At 42.7% G+C, this 24,436-nt stretch overlaps 3 protein-coding genes across 6 annotated transcripts; 1 reads left to right on the forward strand and 2 right to left on the reverse strand.

Moving 5' to 3' along the window:
* Positions 1 to 3,705: 3,705 nt before the first annotated feature.
* Positions 3,706 to 10,590, reverse strand: LOC147320826 (uncharacterized). Of its 4 annotated transcripts, none has more exons than XM_086309033.1 (4): positions 10,196 to 10,589; positions 9,659 to 9,859; positions 9,520 to 9,567; positions 3,706 to 4,913 (listed from the first exon to the last, which is right to left on the reverse strand). In XM_086309033.1, exons 1-4 carry the CDS (start codon positions 10,233 to 10,235, stop codon positions 4,198 to 4,200), a joined length of 1,005 nt encoding a protein of 334 aa, XP_086165159.1. In that variant the 5' UTR covers positions 10,236 to 10,589; the 3' UTR covers positions 3,706 to 4,197. The 4 variants fall into 4 exon arrangements, with proteins under 4 accessions (XP_086165159.1, XP_086165160.1, XP_086165162.1 ...); XM_086309034.1 differs by having other exon boundaries at positions 9,671 to 9,859; positions 10,196 to 10,588; XM_086309036.1 differs by having other exon boundaries at positions 9,659 to 9,819; positions 10,196 to 10,584.
* A 993-nt stretch (positions 10,591 to 11,583) lies between these two features.
* LOC147320827 (F-box only protein 40-like) lies at positions 11,584 to 24,314 on the reverse strand. The gene is made up of 9 exons (XM_086309037.1): positions 24,149 to 24,314; positions 23,067 to 23,099; positions 21,230 to 21,791; positions 20,426 to 20,931; positions 13,617 to 13,796; positions 13,261 to 13,502; positions 12,943 to 13,074; positions 12,487 to 12,772; positions 11,584 to 12,391 (listed from the first exon to the last, which is right to left on the reverse strand). Exons 2-9 carry the CDS (start codon positions 23,067 to 23,069, stop codon positions 12,194 to 12,196), a joined length of 2,109 nt encoding a protein of 702 aa, XP_086165163.1. The 5' UTR covers positions 23,070 to 23,099; positions 24,149 to 24,314; the 3' UTR covers positions 11,584 to 12,193.
* Positions 14,954 to 16,923, forward strand: LOC147320828 (uncharacterized). The gene is made up of 4 exons (XM_086309038.1): positions 14,954 to 15,243; positions 15,385 to 15,618; positions 16,143 to 16,232; positions 16,377 to 16,923. Exons 1-4 carry the CDS (start codon positions 15,114 to 15,116, stop codon positions 16,634 to 16,636), a joined length of 714 nt encoding a protein of 237 aa, XP_086165164.1. The 5' UTR covers positions 14,954 to 15,113; the 3' UTR covers positions 16,637 to 16,923.
* Positions 24,315 to 24,436: the final 122 nt, after the last annotated feature.

Here is a 24,436-nt window from a genome sequence, read left to right on the forward strand (position 1 = left end):
TCAGGCATCAGTCTGAAAGCAGCTCTCTGGTTGCCATGGAAGCGCTGCAGCGGTACATTTGCATTCTGAGCACAGTCACCAAGACAACTGTGGGAACGTTCTAGAATGGGACGTTTGCTAGGAGACAAGTGTCGACTGACAAACTGACAGAACCATGTTTGGGTTTTAATGAGTGATTTTTGTAAACCTAATTTCTCGCTATAGCTTATTTATATTTTGTTTTCTTTTTAATACATTATATATATATGTATATACATATATGTGTGTATATTTGTGCGTATATTACTCATGTCAAAATTTAATTTTATTTAAACTGCCAGCTTCACTAGAAAGTAATGGTTCATGGTTCAGCAGTCTTGGTCTCTTATGTGTCCTTCACCTTGTTTTACCAGGTTAAAATGTGCATATATGAAGGTGTAGAGTCCCAGTTTTCCAGAATCAGATGAAGGACTAATTTCTGAAAACTGGACTATGAGTCTTCACAGTTTTCCTCCTCAGACTTGTCTGGACCCTGAATGCTCTCTCTGCTTTAATTTTTCAAGCCCAGAAAAGCCAACTATGTAGGTGTTTGTGTGTATGATAGAGCACATTTGTAAAAAAAATGCTACTAGCTACAATACCATTTCCTATGTTTTTCTTACCTAATAAGGTAGCTAATACGATAATGCCTTTACAGCGGACATGCGGAAGCGACTCTTCATGTGTAAGATTATATCCCTATGACACCTATAGCAGGGCTCAAAGACTTATCCTTATAATAATCCCTCTGAAGACTGGGCTATACTGCCACCCAGTGCTGTAATTTGAAATAAAAGCTTACTTCAGTTTAAATTCCACTATTTATAATTTAACTTATAATCAAATTATAAAGAACACAATTACAGCAGTGCAGCAGGAGAAGTTAACTGTTGACTAATAAAAACGTAAAATACCCTTATACCTGCTAAATTATAGTGTATTAACTATTAACTGTTTGAATATTTCTCCCATCCATCCATTCGCTTCCGTTTATCCTTTTCAGGGTTGTGGAGGGCGCTGGAGCCTATCCCAGCTGTCATAGAGCGAGAAGCGGGGTACACCCTGGACAGGTTGCAGGGCTAACACACAGAGACAGAAGGCCATTCGCACTCACACTCACTCCCGCATTCACGCCTATGGGCAATTTAGATTGACCAATTAACCTATCCCCACTGTGAGAGAAAGCTGGAGAGTACCCAGAGAGAACTCACGTAAACACGAGTAGAACATGCAAACTCCACACAGAGAGACTCCAGCTTGATGGTGGAATTGAACTCAGGACCTTCTTGCTGTGCGACAACAATGCTAACGACCGTGTTGCCCAAATATGCCCCAAATATGAATATGAAATATGGGGGTGGAGTCGGGTTACTGTTTTATAATTTATTTTTACACCCGGGTTAGTTTTGCTTCCATTTTGGGCATCTGTGAGGATATGGAGTGAGTCATCTACTACTCAAAAGGTTGTTGGATCGATTCTTGACTCCTCCATGCCAAAGAATCCTTAGGGAAGATACTAGACCTACAAGTTGCTTCTGATGCATCTACTGGAATGTCACAAAGTACCTATGCATACATAATATGAATGCACCATACACTGTATGAATGTGTGTGTGATTGGGTGAATGAGACGTAGTACTAGGAAGTGTTTTGAATGTTCAACTGAGAAGAAGGGTGCTATTTGAACACCAACCCATTTGCCAATTTTTTGCTGTTTCTACATCCAATAACTTAATCACTTTCACTAGAGTGATTAATGCCAGGTCATCATTGGAATAGATTGAGCTATTCACCTCAATTTTAAGATCCTTGTGTTTTCTGTGTTTGCATTTGACCTTTCTATCTATTTTATCAGCATTTCTTTTGCCTACTTACAGTGGGGCAAAAAAGTATTTAGTCAGCCACTGATTGTGCAAGTTCCCACACTTAAAATGATGACAGAGGTCAGTAATTTGCACCAGAGGTACACTTCAACTGTGAGAGACAGAATGTGAAAAAAAAATCCATGAATCCACATGGTAGGATTTGTAAAGAATTTATTCGTAAATCAGGGTGGAAAATAAGTATTTGGTCAATAACAAAAATACAACTCAATACTTTGTAACATAATCTTTGTTGGCAATAACAGAGGTCAAACGTTTACTATAGGTCTTTACCAGGTTTGCACACACAGTAGCTGGTATTTTGGCCCATTCCTCCATGCAGATCTTCTTGAGAGCAGTGATGTTTTGGGGCTGTCGCCGAGCAACACGGACTTTCAACTCCCGCCACAGATTTTCTATGGGGTTGAGGTCTGGAGACTGGCTAGGCCACTCCAGGACTTTCAAATGCTTCTTACGGAGCCACTCCTTTGTTGCCCGGGCGGTGTGTTTTGGATCATTGTCATGTTGGAAGACCCAGCCACCTTTCATCTTCAAAGTTCTCACTGATGGAAGGAGGTTTTGGCTCAAAATCTCACGATACATGGCCCCATTCATTCTGTCCTTAACACGGATCAGTCGTCCTGTCCCCTTGGCAGAAAAACAGCCCCATAGCATGATGTTTCCACCCCCATGCTTCACAGTAGGTATGGTGTTCTTGGGATGCAACTCAGTATTCTTCTTCTTCCAAACACGACGAGTTGAGTTTATACCAAAAAGTTCTACTTTGGTTTCATCTGACCACATGACATTCTCCCAATCCTCTGCTGTATCATCAATGTGCTCTCTGGCAAACTTCAGACGGGCCTGGACATGCACTGGCTTCAGCAGCGGAACACGTCTGGCACTGCGGGATTTGATTCCCTGCCGTTGTGGTGTGTTACTGATGGTGACCTTTGTTACTTTGGTCCCAGCTCTCTGCAGGTCATTCACCAGGTCCCCCCGTGTGGTTCTGGGATCTTTGCTCACCGTTCTCATGATCATTTTGACCCCACGGGATGAGATCTTGCGTGGAGCCCCAGATCGAGGGAGATTATCAGTGGTCTTGTATGTCTTCCATTTTCTGATGATTGCTCCCACAGTTGATTTTTTCACACCAAGCTGCTTGCCTATTGTAGATTCACTCTTCCCAGTCTGGTGCAGGTCTACAATACTTTTCCTGGTGTCCTTCGAAAGCTCTTTGGTCTTGGCCATGGCGGAGTTTGGAGTCTGACTGTTTGCGGCTGTGGACAGGTGTCTTTTATACAGATGATGAGTTCAAACAGGTGCCATTCATACAGGTAACGAGTGGGGGACAGAAAAGCTTCTTACAGAAGACGTTACAGGTCTGTGAGAGCCAGAGATTTTCCTTGTTTGAGGTGACCAAATACTTATTTTCCACCCTAATTTACGAATAAATTCTTTACAAATCCTACCATGTGAATTCATGGATTTTTTTTTCACATTCTGTCTCTCACAGTTGAAGTGTACCTCTGGTGCAAATTACTGACCTCTGTCATCATTTTAAGTGGGGGAACTTGCACAATTGGTGGCTGACTAAATACTTTTTTGCCCCACTGTATGTATGACCTAAGCCTGGAATAAAGATTTGGATGATGCACTTTCCCCCTACCTTTGTGTCCTTAAAGAATCTTCTAAGGAAACATGTAATGAATATAAAATAAATTATTACAGCTTAGTGGGAGACTTAACTAGGGCAGAGAACTCGCTAATGTTATTAGAGGCAGCCTAAGAAGTCAACTATAGAACAAAAAACATGACCACATAATTTTCGGCCATTAACAGGCACATTGCATGGATTTAATAAAGTGCGAATGATTACAAAATGTCCCTAAGCCTTTCAGAGTGACTCTCCAAACCTGCAGTACAGCTTGTGCAGTGAGAAAGCAGACAGCCACTTTATCGGCACGATGTCAGTGTTCATGAACCCAGAGGCAAGGCTACTAATTATAGGAAAAAAGCTGTGATCAACAGTGTTTAAATCAAAAGGCATCCATATGAAGCCATTAATCTTCTTTGCTTTTTTTGCCCTGTTTCTTCACACTTTCAGACTATAAGCTGCACCATCAATTTAACAAATTCACCTAATAACGTCTACGTGTAGGTTGGATCACGCACTCCTGCACAACTTAACTCTAACCTCCCAAAATCTACACACAATCACAAGGTTACATCGCTCTCATCTGGATCTTTTTCTAGTATAACTGCATCAGACGTTAGCTGAGACCTGTTGGAAGACAACGCCACCTCCCTGTCTTCATCACAGAGCAGTTTCTCCCTCCCCTGCTCCCATGTCCACCCTCCTGGGCACCCTGCTGTCATCAATATCCTCCCATTCGTCCTCCAGCCCTTCTCCATCCTGTGATCTGACTGGCTGGTGCATGCGGAGGAGGCGGTACCTAAGTGGCACCAGGAAGAGGGCGGGGTCAGGCATGGGGTGTGGCTGCTGTGGTGATGTCACTCTCTCCTGTGGGACGCAAGCCCTGACCCTCTCCTCTCTTACGCTGATGCGCATCCTCTGCCTTGCCTCTGATTGGCTGGGAGAGACAGGAGGAGGTGGAGACAGTAGCCAGTCTGAGCTCTCCCCTTCACCATCTTCATCATCTTCATCCTCCTCTTCTTCCTCTTCCTCCTCCTCCTGCTCCTTTCCTCTGGCCTCCTCCTCTCCCTCAGGAGCAGACCCACTGCTCTGCTGCTGCTGGAACAGTTTTAACCGCGCAGTGTGCAGCTCGTGACAGAGGGTCGTGGTCGTGACATTTTGCCGCTGAAGCTCACGACTCAGCAGTGTGATCTTGTGGCTTCGACGTTTCAGCTCCTCTAAGAAACGTCGCTCTTCTTCTCTGAGGCTCCTCCCGAGTGCCGATGCCCGTGCCCGGCTGGCCCGCAGTTTCCCCCGTGCAGCGACCATCATGCAGTGCTGGTCCTGTAGAAGTCGCTCTGCAGCATCACAACGTGCCGCCAGCTCTGCCTCCTCCTCTGTGAAGCATATATGAAAACACAAACACACAGAAATGCAGGTTCAGTGGATACTAAAGCTATGAGATACACTACAAATTATGAGGGGTTCACTGTTTACCTTCTAGTGCCAGACTTTGGTCTGTTTTTCTGTGCTTAATATCTGTTGATTCATCTACTTAACCATTCATTCTTATCTTATTCTGCATGAATTTCACTTTTCACTGTGCTTTCTGTCTACTTTTGCTTATCAGTCAGTGAAACCTGGCCCAATAATTAAAAAAAAAAAATCTATTATTTAGATCACATTTTGCATCAGAGCTTACGGTACAGGGTACAATCACAAAGTTCCAAAACCTTCAGTTTGGCAGATCTCCACCTGCATGCATTATTGTGCATTAGGGACCATTTCCAGCACTGTGTAGTAACTGTAACTCTTAGTTTCTCTTTGCCAACATAAAAAGGATTTGTTTGACAGCACTCAGCACCTCAGTTGAGTCCAAGGACTCGATTAAGATCGATCTAAGAAGGTGAATTACAGGTTTACACATGTCAGGAATGCCTCTTGGAGCCAGTTCTAAACATCTGCACATTCCAACATCAGTTCAACCAACTGTAAGTACAGCTTTTTCAGAGAACCCACACTGTCACCCTCAGATTAGTGGAAACTGGTTAGGTTGTTCAAGAATGGTAAATGGCCTGCATTTGTATAGCGCTTTTCTAGTCCCTAAGGACCCCAAAGCGCTTCACACTACATTCAGTCCATCCATCCATCCATCCATCCATCCATCCATTTTCATCCGCTTTGTCCGGGGCCGGGTCGCGGGGGCAGCAGCCTAAGCAAAGAGGCCCAGACCTCCCTCTCCCCAGCCACCTCCTCCAGCTTATCCGGGGGAATACCAAGGCGTTCCCAGGCCAGCCGAGAGATATAATCTCTCCAGCGTGTCCTGGGTCTGCCCCGGGGCCTCCTCCCGGTGGGACATGCCTGGAACACCTCACCCAGGAGGCGCCCAGGGGGCATCCTTGTCAGGTGCCCAAACCACCTCAGCTGGCTCCTTTCGATGTGGAGCAGCAGCTGCTCTACTCTGAGCCCCTCCCGGATGGCCGAACTTCTCACCCTATCTCTAAGGGAGAGGCCAGCCACCCTTCGGAGGAAGCTCATTTCTGCCGCTTGTATCCGCGATCTCGTTCTTTCGGTCACTACCCACAGCTCGTGGCCATAGGTGAGGGTAGGGACGTAGATCGACCGGTAAATTGAGAGCTTCGCTTTTACACTCAGCTCCCTCTTCACCACGACGGCAGCGTCCGCATTACTGCAGCTGCAGCCCCAATCCGTCTGTCGATCTCCAGCTCCCTTCTCCCATCACTCGCGAACAAGACCCCGAGATACTTGAACTCCTCCACTTGGGGCAGGAACTCATCCCCGACCCGGAGTGGGCACTCCACCCTTTTCCGGCTGAGAACCATGGCCTCAGATTTGAAGGTGCTGATCCTCATTCCCGCTGCTTCACACTCGGCTGCGAACCGCTCCAGTGCGAGCTGGAGGCCCTCACCCGATGAAGCCAACAGAACCACATCATCTGCAAAAATCAGAGATGAGATTCTGAGGCCACTACATTCAGTCATTCACCCATTCACACACATTCACACACTGGCGATGGCAAGCTACATTGTAGCCACAGCTGCCCTGGGGCGCACTGACAGAGGCAAGGCTGCCGGACACTGGCGCCACCGGGCCCTCTGACCACCACCAGTAGGCAAACATGGGGTTAGTATCTTGCCCAAGGATATTTGGCATGCAGTCAGGAGGCAGCCTGGGATCGAACCACCACCGAAGAATAATCAGGAACCAGCAAGGCTCAAGCCTCCCATGAACTGGAAACTGCTGGAATACCAGCATCACTGTCCACAGTGAAGTGAGTTTTATATCACCAAGGACTGGGAGGATTTCAACCAAGAAAGAAGCACACCTTCAAGGTCGAGGCCCACAGAGACGAGCCAAACGCCTTCTGGGGAAAATGTGATGGTCAGATGAGACAAAGATTGAGCTGTTTCGCCACAATGAATAGAGGTGTGTTCGCAGGAGTAAAGGTGAGGCTTTCAAACCTAAGAACAGTGTAGCAAATGTGAAGCATGGTGGTGGTAGCATCATGCTCTGGGGCTGTTTGCTGTGATACCGGTACATTAGAATGGAATAATGAGTGATTGAGTGTTCCCACAGGATGATGATTACAAACTAGAGATGGACCGATCCGATATTACGTATCGGTATCGGTCCGATACTGACCTAAATTACTGGATCGGATATCGGAGAAAAATAAAAAATGTAATCCGATCCATTAAATATCACGAAAGCACCTCACAAAACTTGCAACACACCGTAACTCACCTCAGAACGTTAGCACGTCGGAGCAGTATGCATCACGTGATAGAGCGGCTGTGGCATGCCGACCTGTCAGTGGTCTGGATAGCATTTGGAGCTTCGCTAGCAACCCGGCATTTCATCTCCGACAAAGTTATCCCAAGAGAAGTAAAGCAAGTGTGTAAGTCCATCTCTGAATGTTTGTAAAGCATTCCTGCGTTAAGCTTAACAAGCGATATATGGAGCGACTGCCTCTTCTTGCTGCTACTTCAATCATGAAACTGCTTAACGATCAGCTGATCGGCTTTTCTGTCAGGAGTCCGTGTCTCTAGTTTGCTTTTGGCCCACTTTGCACCAGAAAGAGGAAACCAGCGGATAAACAACAGCAGCACGTTTAAGCTTGATCAGCTGTTGTTAGAATTTATTTAATATTACTTTCTACTCGAGGATCTTTTTCTACGTAGCTGACGCTGGTAACTGTGCAGGGGCGGATCTAGCAAAGTTTAGCCAGGGGGGCCGATAGGGCATTAACAGGGAAAAGGGGGCACAAAGACATACTTTTCTTTCTTATTCTCATTTAAAATGTCGAGCTTTTAATAAATAATTATCTGACACCCAAAGTTTTAATTTGATGTAAAATGAATAGAAGTCAATTACTGTATATAGTAACTATTAAGTCTAATATATATACCCTAGTAAGCTATAGTACTTTTTCCTTTGGGAAGGTACCATCTGTGCAGTCTGCAATTTTGTTGAAGAAAGATGTTGAATCTATTTAATATTTCTTGAAAAATAATTGATTTCTGTGCCTTTTTTTTCACACTGCATCAAATTAAGGTTGATTACGTCGATTAAGCATCATGAGGTGGAGCGTGAGGGGTGGTTCCCTATTTTTTATTTATTTATTTTTGTTGTTGCTGGGAGTTGGAACCCTATTAGTTAGGTTGCTTAATATTTATGCTAAGTACTCTTTAAAATACCAGAATAGGGAGGATGGTGTAGGTCTAAGTTTATTAGATTGATCAGTATTGCTGAACTATGAAATTTTTTTTTTGCATACAGGTATAACAGAATAGCTTTAGTGTAGTTGTTGTTTTAAACTTGAGTATGAACTTATACAAAATGCAGCAAGATATTTAAAAAACAGTTTTGTTTATTAAAAAACACTATATCGGATTCATATCGGTATCGGCAGATATCCAAATTTATGATATCGGTATCGGTATCGGACATAAAAAAGTGGTATCGTGCCATCTCTATTACAAACACATCAAATCTGAATTTGGATATCTGGAAAAGCAAGCTAACATTAAGCTTCTGAAGTCCCAGCCTCAACACTATTGAAAATTTGTGGGTCTGTGCCAGGAAACCAATTCTGCCAAGAAGCGTGGTCAAACATGCAGCCAGAATTATGAGGCTGAATGTCTTGACTATGATTTGAAAACCAAACTGGGGTTGTTAGTGGGAATGTCTACATTGTCAAAGGCGACACATCAGGTCAGAATCATGACTGGGGAACACCATGCATTATTAAAAACATGCTACATCAGCAGAACTACCACTTATCGCCCACCCCACTCACCAAGTTTGAAAACTTTCTACTTTGTCTCCCTCTCCCAAATGAAATTAAAGATTAAGGGTAGCTGTTTTGACCACATCAAGAATCAAATCAAGAGAGACATGAGTCTAATTTGTCAGTATTATACTACAGTACTATATAGTGGCAGACACACTGGAAGCAGAGTGCTACCTAAGAGGTATATCTACAAAGTAAGGGCTAAATTTCAGTGAGCTAGGATCTTTAATTATTTTTTAGAAGAGTCGCAAAACTTTATAATCTCACGTCATTTTGATAACTTTATTTGATATATTTTAAATATGCAACTCAAAATGCTAACAACAAACCAATATCATCATGTACTGCTACAAATAAGTCAACACTGGGATCTACAGACATAACTTTTTATTTCCCTAGGCTCATTTTTAACTATGACAGCAGCTAATCCAGCTGATAACTGAAAAACAAGATTTTAAATCACGGTATTTAAAATCTATTATCGACTTGTAGCTCTGCTTTGTGACAATTTACAATAAATATAGATTTTATAAATATTAGCAAGCTTGCCCTGTCAGTGTAACCCTGTTAATTCTCAGTTGTCCTCTGCCCATCTTTTCTTTTTTAGATCTCTACAGCTATGATATAAAGTTTCAGCGTCTCTCATATATCATTTTTCCCTTGCTCAGCAAGGGTTTGTAATTTCTCACCTGCTGTGTTTCTGTCGGGAAACCTGGAGTCCAGCTCACAGCTCAGCTCTGCAGGCAAGAAAGGAAGTAGTACAACAGGCTGGCAGACAGACAAATATAAGACAAGTAAGTACATAATGAGATGGCAAGAGCAGTTCACCTGTACACTGACCGTGACAGCGCCTCTTCAGGTGTGTGATCTCCAGCTGCAGGCCAGTCAGCATGGCCAGGTGCTCCTGCTTCAGGAAGGTGATGCCTCTCTCCACACTGGCCACCTGCTGCTCGAGCCTCCCGGCATCCATGGCCGAACCCCTGCAGAACCTGTGCACAGATGTTGATGGCTGGTTTGTCTTTGGATTGGCTGCAAGATTTATTACCACAGCTGTTTATATTAGTGTCGCAGTTTCAATGCTGGCATTGAGTAATACTTGCAAGCGAACACTTAAAATAAGATTATATCACTCAATGATATCCATTAGTAATTATGCATTTTTCTTCATGCAATATAGCATAACTGGTGTTATATTACAATGCTTTTCTACATCATTTAAGGGTTTTTAATGCATTTCTATGCATCTGCTTCTTGGGTGATTTGACAGTAGCCTGCTCTTATTTAATATTATCAGTTTTATGAGCTTTCTCATTTCTGCACGTTTACTCAGTCTCTCATTTATCTCCATCACTGGCTGTGGCCTACCGTGATACTGAAGCGATATCCTCTCCAAAGCGTCTGTCATGGATCTCCGTATAGATTTGGCTCTTTATTTCCCGTCCTTGATGGAGCAGAAACGCAGAAAACAAAAGGCCCGTGCAAAGCGATCAGTCTGCAAAAGCGCTCGCTTGTTTTCTTCTCCGGGACGACACGAATGAATGAATCCTACTGCAGGCTGAGTCGAAACAACCTCCTCGTAACCTTCTGGTTATTGGCTATGTGCAGCGCGGTGATGTATTCACAACAAAAGCACCACGGAGTGTGAGGTTGTCGGTGCCACGGAGCAGCACCAGGAGGAGGAGGAGCTTCCTGAAATGTAACCCGCTCTAAATGCCTCAAAATTCACCAATAAGCCCACAACAGTTCATCTTTACTCCAACGTGAACAGAGTCAGAAGTGTATTTTGCTTATATGACAGCAACCCGTGCTTCATACAAGGATAGAAAAAACTGTTTCACAAAAAATTCCAATCAGCAGCATTTTCTGTATTAGATTATTTCTTCTATGTTCTGTTTTTATTGTCTTACATATCCAGTAAAATTTATTTATTTTACTCATTTAATCAATTTACCTTATTTAATTTACAGTTATGGTAAAAAGAAAGTATGCCCTTTTTATTCTTTGTTAGAAATAAATATGGTTCTTAGTATTTACCTTAAAATTAGATACATTAGGTAAATACACCATCATATGAACAGCAAAAAAGGTGCTGATTAACTGATCATCGGCAGGTGGGAGGACGTCTGTAAAAGCAGATGTCAACATTCCTCCAAAAATGATGTGAGAGACGGATGAAGTCATACAGGAAAAGATTACTTCAAGTTATTGCTGGTATGGAGCTTCTACAAGAGACTGAATGGGCTGGTGTACTTTTGTTTTTTGTAAGACCTTATTTTCAATGACAAGGAAATTAAAATTAAAATTTGTAATATGTTTTGTGAAGTGTTGGTAAAGAAAGAAACTAAAGAACCTAAAAAGTCCCTATTTTCTGATCTGTTCCTTTGATGTGGACAACATCCCGAACAGAATGAAAATAATTATATCTCTTTTAAAAGCTTGGACCAAAAAAAGATGGAAAATATATATTCTGTTTAAAATTACTGTAAAGTTTCTCATTCGTGCAGATTCAGAATACTTTCCTTTTGTGTAACTCTGAATCTTTCAAAAATGATCTAAAATACAAAACAAAAAACAGCATTTGCTTTGGCAGGTGATGTTTTGTCTGACAAAGAGAAGTAACCAGTAATTGTTGCTTTAGCTAAGTCAATGTTTGCCTCTGAAATTAAAAGGAGGTAGCAGTTATATGAATATTACATATACAAAAACTGAAATAAAATTTAAGTCCACAATCAGTCACACATTTAAAGAAGTTGTCCAAAGAAAGCATTTATTATGTGCGTTGTCATTTTCACAGACCAAGATGAACCACAATGATCTTCTTCTTTTGGCTGCTCAGTCTCTCCTCTTAACCAAGCTTCAACAACTCTTTCTTATATCTCAATGGTATACCTCATCATGTTTATCCAGCTTTAGGTCCTACGGTTCTGCATATAATCTTTGTAAAAACCACAAAGGTGTTAATTTTAATATCTTTTCTGACAAATAAAAACAAAAAAGCCTTGAACCAGTTCAGCTGTTTTGTTTAAAATGACTAAAATATGATTGATCAACACTTCTAATAAACATATAGTATATTTATAAATGAAAGTATGAACTTATTTTCTATTTAACATTAACAGTTTTTATTCTGTTATAATCATCTTAATCCCACACAATACAAATATCATCAGCTAAAAGTCTGATTAATGATAATACTTAGAACACGTTATTTTCCAGTAAGCCAAAAGCCTCTGTTAAGTTTAGGTAACTTTTTTTCTGTAGAGTTTTGCAACATAATGGTTATAGAAGACACTCTTGATATCTGTGCAGAATAACCTGGCCATAAATACATTTTTTGGGGCAGGTGCAGCAGGGGAATTGTTGTCATCTGTTTCCTGTGAAATGGTTGACAAGGCTCGAACTCTTCTGGCTGCATTTCTCGTCCATGCTGGGGAGGGAAACCGGCTTACTGTGCAGGGAGACCTCGTAGTAGGGACAGACTTTCAGGTGAGCAGATATAGGAGGGATGTCAACCATATGCCACGAATCCACTGAGGAGAAGAGATGACTGAACTCCCACACCTGAAGAGAAACCAAAACAGAGTCAGGAGAAGACCAAAGGAGGAATAATTGCCATAGTATGTGATGAACTAGCTGGCTTTGTTTCTATATCTCACAAGCTTGGCTCTCCACTTGGTTCTCCCGTGTGAGTAGGTTTTCTTCTCCCAGCGGAAGGTGACCATCCCTCTCTCCTTCAGCAGAGTGGAGCACACCTGCCTCATGAGGCGGGACACCAGAGCCAGCTGGAAGAGGGACAGGCTGTCCAGGAAACTGGCCATGTGGCACAGCACCTCGTAGGGAAGAGAGCCCAAAGAGCCCCCTCTTCCTTCTGAGCTCGTGGGTGAATTGTCACCTACTAATCCTTCGAATGTTGGACGCAAGTTAAAACTCCTCAGCTCCTTACTGTACGGGAGGGAAAAAGGAGAGTGGGTGGAGTTAAAACTAAAATAAAGGAGGAGCATATGCAATAAAATCTTCCCTTTGGTGCACTCACTGTACTCAATGTTTAAGACATTAAGAGACTATTTTCATTAACAAATGAATCCTTGTGGATTCATATGAGTTGTGCTCACTTGTATGTGACGGTAGCTTTATGTGTGGAAGGATGAAACCTCCTCTGACTATAGGTGCACCCCAGATACGCGAGTGGACACCGCTGCTCGAACCAACCGCTCAGACATGTGTGGATGTCACAGTGCACATTCCTGGAAAAAGAACATGGCAGTTTATACATTCATAGCACACAACCAGGGCCATTCATACACATTTTTTTTGTTTTTTGCAGGTTGTGTCTAAAAATAAAAAGACAAAAATGCGCTCATCCACAGTTGCTTCCAGTGAGAGCTTAACACTTATTACTTTAATGCTGAGGGCAGATTTTGCACAGACACCTGACATGTGTGGCGAACTCTCGTCGGTGGAAGGTGTGACCGCAGAGGAAGGTGAAGACACAGCTGGCTCTGTTGTGTCTGCTGTTCACACTCTCCGCTTGCAGCTGCAGGTGAAGCTTCAGCGGTCTGTCCACCATCACCTCAGCCAGGGTGGTCTTCCCTTTGAAAGGAGCTGAGCGAAACGAATATGTCTGCGTTCCCACGTCAATGTAGAGCCCGTCGTATGCTTTCGACTCGCTGATCTGCAGGGAGGGAAACCAGTCAGTTGCAATACCCGATCAACTATAAACCATATAAAGGTTTTCAGACTTTCCACTTTTTTTCCTGAACTGCTTGTGTGCTTGAGCATGTTATACCTTGTGACCCATGACCTCTTCCTCTGCATAGCCCAGCAGCGTGGCTGCTGCTTCATCAGTGAGCCACTCATCTTCTTTGACTCCGAGGTCCGATGTGTCCACACCGCGAGGTTCACTTTGAACCCGTGCGGCCGTGTCGTATAGATGAACACGTCGCCTGTAGTGATAGCTGTCAGGTACCTGTGAGGAAGACAAACATCAAGCGAGTACAGTGAACAGAGAACCTTTTGTGCTTTCTGATCCTGGTGGATATTTTAAAGCCAGAATGGTCAACAGCAGAGGCTGAATAACTGTTTTCTTTCTGTTTAAAAGGCTACTAAAAGTTCAAATGTCAGCTTTAATCTCATTGGTAGGATTGCACATATAGACACAGATCACTGCTTCAGCTGTGAGAGTCTCACTAGTTTGAAGTGGGTGGAACTCATTTCTACTGAACACCAATTATGAGCACTTGAATCAAATGCAGTAAGCCACTTTAGTTTGGTGATGAAAAGTTCAGTTATTTTACTCACACTACAACTCATGGCTGTATCTCTGCTTACTATATATTATGTGACAATGCCTCTACAGTCCGTTTTATCTAAAAGTTAAAGCTTCCAGCAGGTTAAAGGACCATAATGGTGCATTTATAAGCTGCTCAGCGTATATACAGTGAGACAAAACGTGTGACGCCTCAGTACGAAGAAGAGGGAAACTTTGGGAAACTAAAAGATGGAACACACAGAGACATGTCAAATATCCAATATTCATTTTGTGCTTCTGTAAGTTAAAATAAAGCACTTTAGAAGTATGAAGTTTGTGCTATAACTGAACAACATCTGTAACATCTGTTTCTTCTGTACACCAGGATCTTTCACTGCTGTACAGAGAAAACCCTGTCATGCTGCTCAACCCTGGAGGGCTGGCACAGGATACAATACATCACAGAGGGCAGGTAATGCTATTAAGTCATTTTACAGGACACTGACATGATATTTTTTTTCTTACTTATGTGTTGTCCCATTAGCTTCCACCCCAGCAGTAGTGGGGATAATGTGATTTTGTCCATAAAAGTAATTTAAAGCAAAAAACGATTATCGAAGTTAATACTAGCATAAATATGATTATTGTAAGTATAATAAACCAGGAGATCGAAACTTTTTTTTTAAGCAAATTAAGTCATATCACTGGTCTACATGTATTTATAAAGCAGTTTGTCTTCACACCGAACGCGATAGAGGCGGCCAGAGCGTCAGGTTTACATGTAAAGTCAATGGAAAAGCGCGATGACAGCGTACCGCGTCTGGCGCGTTTGACTCGCGAAAAAAACACACCAAGCGTGTCAGTTTTTGTGTTGCATTTTGTGCATACGCGCATATCGCGTCAACCGCTCGAGATGGAAAAATCTGAACTCCAGCGTCAAATCGTGCCGCGACAACCAATCAGGAGCCTGGTGACGTGGCTCTGACCTGGGTCAAAGGGGCAGATCCAGCCAAAGCCCTTCATTCTTCATTCAGTATGGAGGAAAAGCTCATCAGAGCCGTGGCTAATTATCCAGAGCTATATGATGCTAGCTACTACTTCTACCGAGACAGGAATAAAAAGGACCTAGCTTGGAGGCACATAAGTGAGGAGATCGGGCAACCTGGTAAGTTCATTCATTCTTCTTTTTAATTTTCAGACTGACCCGATGAAGCCGCGCAAAAGCTAGCAAGCCCGCCTACTGTCCCGCTATTTTCCCACTGATATACAAATACCTTTCCGCTAACAAGATAATGTGTTTATTCAGAGGACATCTGCAGGAGAAAGTGGAATAGCCTCAGGGACACGTATAATAAGGAGAAGAGGAGTGGGTCTGCAGCAGGATCGGGGAGGAGATGGAAGTTCTTCGCGGTCATGGGGTTTCTGGACCCCTTCCTCACCCCGCGGGAGACAAGTGGGAATTTGGTGCGGACCGTGGAGAACTTCCCCCCCGAGGACCAGGGACAGCCCGGAGAGGCAGCAGGGGAGTGTCAGTCAGAAGGTATGTTTACAATGAGTTAATGTAGGCAGTTAATTTATGCGTGTTGTCATATAGGAATATATTTTGTTTATTAATAAACAGTATACAGTGGTCCCGCTGTTCATCCGTCACTGCCTCGCCTTTTCGCTGATTTTTTTTTTATTGCATCGTACAGCATTGCATTCTGCAGCCTGATTGACAAATCTCCTCCGTGTCGTGTCTCCTGCGCTTGCCAAACGTATCATGTTTGGTTTCTATAACCATCACGTCCAATAGAAAAAACAGCACAAAAACACTCATAACTATGACCCTCATTCGGAAATACACACCTGCACCGCGAGGGAAAAAGGCGCACAAAAGTGGCGCCTTGGAAAAAGCGCGGCATAATACTTTTACGTTTTAAAATCGACAAAGGTTTGCACTTTGAGAATCAACTTGTGAGAACTGCGACTACTGTTCATGTGCTGCAATAAATGAGAGACCACTCTATATAATTTCTCTGACTATTGTCTTCAACCTGTTAACATTTAATATTGTCTTGATAGAGTCAACTGATTCTACAGCAGAGTCATCCCCTGTTGCTTCTCCTGGCTCCCCAGTCCCTGGTCCCTCCACTCCTGCTGCTGCACCCACAGGCATGTACTAAATATCTATAACCAATCTGTTTATATCCTGTTTTTTTTTTTTTTGTTTGTTTGTTTTTTTTTTCTTCAATTTTGAAAATGAAAATCTAGTAGCAGCCTTCTCATTACTTTGTCTTTTTGTGCTGTGTTTTACAGGCCCACAGAGGAGGACAGCTCGAAGGCGGTTGAGGGACAGGTCCCAGGACGGTCCATCGGCGGTGGAGCTGGCCATCCTGGAGTCCCTAAAGAGGCCACGCCCGTCTCCAACAGAACATTTTCTCCTCAGCCTTGTTCCTGCTCTGGAGAGCATGCCGCCTCAGACACGAGAATTCGTGAAATTTCAAATACATAAATTAGTTTTTGAAAACAGCACAGCTGTGTTAAATTTGGAAACATTGGACCCTAATGATCAGTAGTTTTCTGATGAGGCAGCAGCTCTCCAGGGCAGAAACAATGTTATTTTTCTCCTCCTTCTCCCTGAGGCTCTTCCACTCCAAGCTGGGTCCTTTTTATTCCTGTCTCTGTAAATAGTTAAATTTTATATTTATGTTCAATGTTTTTGTTAGTGAATTTATATATTTTTTCCAATAAACATTTGTAATGACTAATGTCTCAGTTCTACTACACAGCAAATGTTGACACACGACTTGACACAAGTAGAATTTATTTCATATTATACTAATGACAAAATATACCAATACAGTGTGATGCAAAAGTTTGGGCAACCTTGTTAAAAGTAATTATTTTCCTGTACAAATTGTTGGTTGTCACAATAAAAATTGTTAGTTAAATATATCATATAGGAGACACACACAGTGATATTTGAGAAGTGAAATGAAGTTCACTGGGTTTACAGAAAGTGTGCAATAACTGTTTAAACTAAATCAAGCAGGTGCATAAATTGGCAACACAAAAAAAGAGAAATGAAATAAATATTTAGTGTATATCAATGTGTGTGTGTCTCCTATATGATATATGCAAGTGACATTTTTCATTGTAACAGTGATTCATACAAGAAAATAATGACTATTAACAAGGTTGCCCAAACTTTTGCATCACACTGGTTATAGGAACACAGTGAAGACAAGTTACTTAAGAGAGTAAAAAGAGGCTAGTTTGTTTTGGAGTAGAGCTCCATTTATTAAGAAAAATTGAAAAAGACAGGAACACTCTTTAGAGGTTTGTGGGTGGCTCTTAAAAGAGCCGTTGTGGGGAAGTCACTCGGACTTCAAACAGGCTACTCCTTTGGTTGCCAAGACACAGCTCCCTACGCCGAGAAGTGGGCCATGAATTTCTCCCTCACCAGGACAGCCTCTGGAGGAGTTGTTTGCTGCTACACGACCCAGGCCTTGCAACGGCTCCACCACAGCAGGTGCCACACCCCTCACAGCAGGTGCCCCACTCTCGTCCAAACAGTGCAGAAAATTGTGGAGAACACACGTTGCTTTCACACACTTCTCCGCAATTTCAGGACGGAGCTCCATTGAGCGCCGATACAACCTCTACTGTGAGGAGAGGACACTGAAGGCACCCTCCACTCTCATCCTGGCCCTGGAGTGGAGGTTCTTCTCTAGAGGGAGGAGGCGTCCAGGGAAAGGCCTCATGAGCTCACGCCACAGCGGGAACGCTTCATCAGCCACAAAGACATGGGGCTGGGCTCCACGGTGTTCTCCACCAGGTAGAGGCTGGTCAGGAGGCAGAGTCCCAGCCCGAAGAGCCTGACCAAAGGTGGAGTTGGCCAGAATACCACCGGGTCCTCCCGTACCCCCCAACATCAATAACGCGGAAGCGATACCTTGCATCCACAACAGCAAGGAGAACCATCCGGAGCTCCACAGCAGAGAGGGAAGTTCCAGCGCTGCTGGGATCCCTCTCTGCTGTGGACCGCCAGTCTCCAGGTGAAGGCACAGCCATGAAATCATCCACTAGACAGTCCCAGATGGCCGTCGCTACCTGGGGGATGATCTGGCTCACCGTGGAGACACCAACTCGAAAACTGAACGCGATGGTCCTGAAGGAGTCCCCGGTGGCAAGGAACCTGGACAAAATTGTTTAAAATTAGTGTTATGTGTACTGCAGTTACAAATACATTATTGAAATTCCAAAACACTTTTGTGATGTCAGATTTAAATTACAAAACATAAATCTTACATAAAACATTTTGTAATTTTAATGATAATTACATAATGTATATTAGATATAATCTAAAACAGTCTGCGGGGATTATATAGAAATATTCAACTATCCCAGAATTAAACCTGGTCTAAATAAAAAAAAGGAGTGAGTATCACTACAAAGGTTAACTCACAGTGGTCCTCATACCAGTTTGCTATCAGCAAACACCGAGAGCATATATTGATATGACACCACAGCCGTGCTATCATTGTAAACACTGATAACAGCATAAATCGAATTAAATCGGGACTTGATGAGACCTTTCGAGTATCACTAGAAATATTATACACAGTCGTCTCTGTACCACAGTTTGCTTTCAGTAAACACCGATGCATTCACTGTTAGCATAGCACATCCATGTTAGCAGTGTATAAACGGATGGTTTAGCATATATTAGCACAGGTATCAATAAAGGACTAAGTATTAAACAATTTTACTAACCTCAAGCAGATGGACAGGCGCTCTGCAGGTAGGATTGAGCGCCTGTAGTTGGTGTCTAGGCGGAGATTCTGGGACCGACGCGGGACAGCAGGTCCTCAAACTGGCGAGTGAAAGACGTGGTATCGCTGGAATCGGCCGTCATCCAGGCGCAGCTCCTGGAGCAAATGGTGAAACTCCCCAAACTGCTCACGCCTCTGGAGGACCTGATGGACCCAGGTACGGCGAGGACGTCTTTTACGCCGTTGCACTGCTCTCCACAGTACATAGAGAAGGGAGACTCTCTCTTCAAGCTCTAGCTCGACAGCTGCCATCTTGCAAAGATACCGTCTGGCACAACTTCCTCCCACATTTCCGGTTCACGCGCGTCAAAATATGCAATTTTGAGGCGCGATGGATTTTTCTTGGACACGTGTTGAGGTGCGAATGTGCACGAGTCAAATTAGAGGCGTTTGGGGCGTTTTCGCTCGCGTCTATTGCGTTTGGTGTGAACACACTGTTGATTTTAACAGTAGTTTCATGGGACCTTTTAGCTACAGCTACTTATCGATCAATTAATAGTGAGTCTCAAATCAAACAGACTCTGGACTCAGTTAACAATTATCAGTTTGTTAAACAGTAACTTATGTTGCTGCAGCCCAAGAGAAGGGTTTTATTTATCTCCCCAGTCTATGCTTAGCTTTGAAGCCACACCCACAAATATTATATAAAATCAATTAGCCAAGTTTTGAAAGATTCACTTTGTTAGTGGGGTTTTGGACACATGTAACCACTAACTATATTATATATTATATACCATTAATATTTGAACATGTGACAATTGTTCCAGTCAAAATGAAGACTGGTCTGCAACCATCTGGCAACCACTGGTGAATTACCAGCCAGTTGGCAAAGATTTGTAATTCCTTTGGTCGCTAATGTATTATTATGGTATTAGTTTGAATTGAAGTGATGGAGTTGTCTTCAAACACCGTCCAGCTACTCACTTTAAAAAGTATGACACAAATCAGAAATGGAGACTGTAATTTAAAGTTCTTTTGTTGATTTTGACCTCTTTTCTCAGAAGTTTAAGCGAGTAAGTTGAAATTTAGAAGTTTTAGAAATTTTGAATGCAGTTTTTTGTGGGACAAAGAAGCTTCCATAGCAATAAGAAACCTCAGTAAATACTATATATTTCTTTTTTCCTGTAAACCTCAGCTTTGAGTGTTGGATACTTGGTAATAAGTCTGTTTGGGATTTTAACATTGTTGAGTGCAATTTGTCTTTGGTTGGAGCTTTTAGCAGCTGTTATTTGTGCTTCACTCTTAACGTTTTCATTTTCCACTTCCTGCTCTTAGTTAAAACCCAAAATCAGATGTAAAAGGAGCTCTTAAAGTCCAGTTTAGATTTTGGACTGTTTAGAACTGGTCTGAATGGTCATACACGGATGGAAATGACGTCCTAGTGGCGTCTATCCATCTATCCTCAAATGAAAAATGAGAGACGTAGTAGCATTTCTTTTCTTTTTTTTAAGTAAGGCAACAGTGGCACTTAAACATCCTGTTCTGTCCTATTTCTGTTTTACAATAAAAAAATAAATGTAGTTTCATCACCTTGAATGAGCGCAGTGTCTGGACTGGAATAGGCTCCAAGCTGCCGTACACAAAGTCTTTCTCCCTTGGAGTACAGGCCTCGATTTGTCCAAAGGCTAGCAGCATGCGACCATGATGCACCACGTACATGTTGTACTCCTGTGGTGTGAGTTCCTGCCCCAAACGGTCCAGCACTCCCTCCTGCCACGGGGCCATCCCGGTCTTACTGGTGTCCGCTGGGGGACAGTTTTTGGCAGCAGAGCTGTCATTCTCTGCGTCTGTCTGGTCCTGCCTCTCAGTCCCTTTTGGATTTCTGCCACTCTGAGTTTTTCCCTTGTCACCAACGTTTGGGTTTTGTTTGGGGTTGTTCAGATTTTCCTGAGCGGCCTCACAGCCGCCTCTGTCCATGCTGAACATCATCTCGAACAGGTCATATTTATCTTTGTTGATGCCTGAACCTTGCACAGCACTGTTTGGTACAGTCTGTTCAGCACCACTATGCTCACAGGAGGTGTTTTTAGGAAGACCTGGAGAGAAAAAATAAATGAAATACACTTTTCAAAGAGAGAAACTGAACTTTACTGAGTTTCAAAAACATTCAAAAACAGTTGAAGATGTTTTAGTTTAATCCAGAAATATTCTGTGCTGATAGAAGTGTTAAGGATTTATTTATCACAAATCTATTTTTAGAGTACCTAAAACATGATTTGAATCTCACAAAAAATTCAATTTATTTTTAATCTCTCATGGGTTTTAGGTTTTCAGTAACTCTTAGGCAGATTTTGTTAGGGAAAGCATCTTTTGAAAAGCACCACTATTACCCACCATCACTGGTATCTTCGATTACGACACCATTGACTACTCCACCAGCTGCTGCTTCCTCTTTCATCTCATCATTTATTTCCTCCTCTTCCTCCTCTGTCAGCTCCGGATAGAGCGGCTTCATTTTTAGGCGGCTGTAAAGGTCTTTTTGATCGATTATGGCCATGGCAAGGTCCAGAGCCTCCTCCTGTCCCTCACTTTCTTTCACCAAGTTGTCCTGCAGGGCTTTGTGGCTGTGTGGGTTTGTGTCATCGGTCGGCCAACGGAGCCACTCCATGGTGCAGCACACCACGCTGGCCGGGCACACCTGGAGGTGGGATGCCCGTGAGGAGCGAGGCAGCTGAACAGGGCATCCGTACGCAGCATTGATGCAGGGCACCCTCACATTAGGGCAGAGCAGCAGGTGATCCTCTGCTTTGCACAGGTGGAAGAGGGCGCCACAGTGCAGACGGCAGGGGGTGACCGCACAGCACACAGAGGCCTCCACCCGAGCCCTGCAGCGGCGGCTGTAGCAGGAATCACAGTGGATGTGCTGCTGCATCCTGGAGGCCCGAGAACGCCGACTCTGATTTGGATCAGGAAAAAACCCAGAATGATTCAGTGATGACAAGATGTTTACAATATATGAAAATATGGCTCATTAAAGGTGCAATATGTGAAATTCCCTGGAATAAAGGGATGCTTCAGAACTCTATGTTAGTCTGGCATCATAGGCGTAACCTGTTTGCACTGCTTCTTGCTCTCATTTTAGCTCTCAATTTAGTCTTTAGATACAAACTGATAGCATGTGCTATTAGCATGCAAACTTTGGTGGATATCTCTACAACACAATACACATGATCTGTTGTTTCATAATCTGTTGTTAATTTAATAATATTTGAATCTTTTTTTCAATGAACCTTATTTTGAAGAGTACCACAAAAGGAGTAGGACATCACATGGATTAGGATACTTAGAGAAAGATATATGACAACCAACAAGACAAGACAGAGCAGGTAAAGAGAATAGGTGTGGTGTGAATGTGAGAGTGTGTGTTGAGTGTGAGGGTCCTCATTTCTCTTCAGTCCAAAATAAATGCACTTAGGATGGGTGAAAAAAGGGAATATAACAGTAATAATGATTGTAAAACTACTACAGAGACAGTCAGTCAGAGACTATACTCAGAGGACAGCTCTGGCACAAAAGGTCACTGAGGTCAAGAGTGATGGTTTGTAAGTGGAAATCTTTTCTATGGTGCGCATAATGCAGGAATTACAACTGTTACAAGTCCAGTTTCAGAGCTCTGGTTCACCCCCAGACCTGATCGGAGTCGGGGGACAGCCTCCTTACAGTATAAGTGGTTTGTTGATCATATTAAACTCAGAGGATCAGAGAATTTAACGATGAAAAGAGTGATGGGGGTTATCTCAGTTAGACTATATAGTTACTATATTCAAAAGGGGGTAGCTTGGAAAGGTGGGGAGTTCAAGTTACATGCATGCATGATTATTTCCATTATCTTTAAGATACAACAATGATAATATCATAATAATACATAGATCTATTAGAGCTAGGCAATGGGGTTGTCTAGTCTTGATAGTACAATAGTAATAACACTGTCCTTAATACCACACATAAGTCATTATAATAATGAGTGGAGGACAGTGGGATATCAGAAAATAGCATTAGCAGTGAATTATCTACATTATTCTGTATCTGAATAGACATATGTATATATGAGATGGAAGCAGGTTTGTCCATTGGTTTAAATAATCTTTAAAACCAATAATCTTACATACTCCACCTTTAAAGCTCTATGAGCTTCAATCTTTAATTCAACAGCAGAAAAAGTCTGACTCACCATATTAACGGGACTTCAGCTGGTTTTCTAACTCTGTAAGAAGAAAATACAAAGCAAATGTATATGATTGACATTTCTGTCAAGCATGATATGACATGATATGACCTTTCTGTGACATCATCCCAACACTGAATAATATAGGCCACATTTAATCCACATGCAATCCATCATCACTGGTCACGTACAGTATATCAGATTGTTAAAGACAAGTAAACAAAGAAAAATGAACAAAACCGAAGCTCATATGTTGCCATAAACCATTAAATTTTTTTACTTAGTTCATCTCGCACTCATTCAAACCCACAAATATGTTTCTGTACATTTGTCTGCATAAAAGGGTGAAAAACTCCAAAGTCACACAACAGAATCCTTTGGAGAGTTCATGCTTCTCAGTCTGGTTGCTGCCAGGATGTGTCAGAGGTGTTCAAACAAAACATATTACTACCCTTTTGCACGACTTGAGAATCTAAATGTTTTCTAAACCTCTTGTCCGATCCCGAGCTGCAGAGGGGAAGTTGTAACTGGAATCTATCAAGAAATCGGTACAGACAGAGAAAGCAGAGCAACCTCTCGATTCAAACCTAGAACGACAGTCTGTGAAGCAACAGTCCTAACCACTGCACGCCATCCTGACCGGACATGGTTTTAAAAACTGAAGGAACATCTGCAAAAAAAATATTGTGAAAGTCAAAACAGTTTCCCACTGTTTTGCTTTCCTGTTCAGTAACAAGTAGACTCTGACAATAATGACCTAAAACAGGCAAAACAAGCAGGCAAATAAGTTCTGGGCAGCATTTCTACACTGATGCAGCAGCTTTTGCACTAAGCGTAAAACAAATGTCACTTGGCTCTAGTGCAGTTTTAAAGACACCCAGAACGAGCTGTGGCCTGTGTGGCTGTAAATCTCGACACGTACAAGTCAGACGAGCACTTAGATCAGCTGAAATATTTCACTTCTCCACTTTTATCACTTGTTCGAGCAGTTTCACTGGAATCCTTTCAAATTAGAGATGAAACCAGGTAATCTCAGAGAATTTCAGCACATTCACAATGGAGTCAAACCTTCTCGACGAATACCTTACCGGTTGGACAGCACGGACGAGTTGTTTTTTCTCTTTGGTTTTATAACGTTGCTTTCTGTCCCCGTGCTCTTTGAACTGGTAGGTTATAATTAGCCAAGCAGCACAAGCAGGTTCACAAGTAGAAATAAATCCGCGCTCAGCTTCTCAACATTGCTGCAGCGGGGAGCCACAGGTGCCAAACTTTATACAAGACTTCCTATCTCCGTATTCACAGCCTGAGTTTATGTGTCCGAGCACAAGTTTGTTAGTACAAGTACATTAGAACAAGTAGCTCAGCCTCTGCTGCAA

Source organism: Aulonocara sp. 'chitande type north' Nkhata Bay, linkage group LG10, assembly GCF_057382095.1.
Source record: "Aulonocara sp. 'chitande type north' Nkhata Bay isolate Kocher_YH1m ecotype deep benthic linkage group LG10, A_spYH_male_GT1.1, whole genome shotgun sequence".
Taxonomy (NCBI): domain Eukaryota; kingdom Metazoa; phylum Chordata; class Actinopteri; order Cichliformes; family Cichlidae; genus Aulonocara; species Aulonocara sp. 'chitande type north' Nkhata Bay.

Bases quoted from the DNA above. Each gene is read 5' to 3' on its own strand.
- LOC147320826 (XM_086309033.1), bottom strand. From the start codon at position 10,235: ATGACAGACGCTTTGGAGAGGATATCGCTTCAGTATCACG. The intron at 9,860-10,195 runs GTAGGCCACAGC...TAAATCTTGCAG, and splicing joins GATATCGCTTCAGTATCACG to CCAATCCAAAGACAAACCAG. The intron at 4,914-9,519 runs GTGAGAAATTAC...TATGCTTCACAG, and splicing joins TCCCGACAGAAACACAGCAG to AGGAGGAGGCAGAGCTGGCG.
- LOC147320828 (XM_086309038.1), top strand. From the start codon at position 15,114: ATGGAGGAAAAGCTCATCAGAGCCGTGGCTAATTATCCAGAGCTATAT. The intron at 15,244-15,384 runs GTAAGTTCATTC...GTGTTTATTCAG, and splicing joins TGAGGAGATCGGGCAACCTG to AGGACATCTGCAGGAGAAAG. The intron at 15,619-16,142 runs GTATGTTTACAA...TTGTCTTGATAG, and splicing joins AGGGGAGTGTCAGTCAGAAG to AGTCAACTGATTCTACAGCA.
- LOC147320827 (XM_086309037.1), bottom strand. The intron at 20,932-21,229 runs GTGGGTAATAGT...TTTTCTCTCCAG, and splicing joins AATCGAAGATACCAGTGATG to GTCTTCCTAAAAACACCTCC. The intron at 12,773-12,942 runs GTGAGCACAACT...CCTCCCGTACAG, and splicing joins AAAGCTACCGTCACATACAA to TAAGGAGCTGAGGAGTTTTA.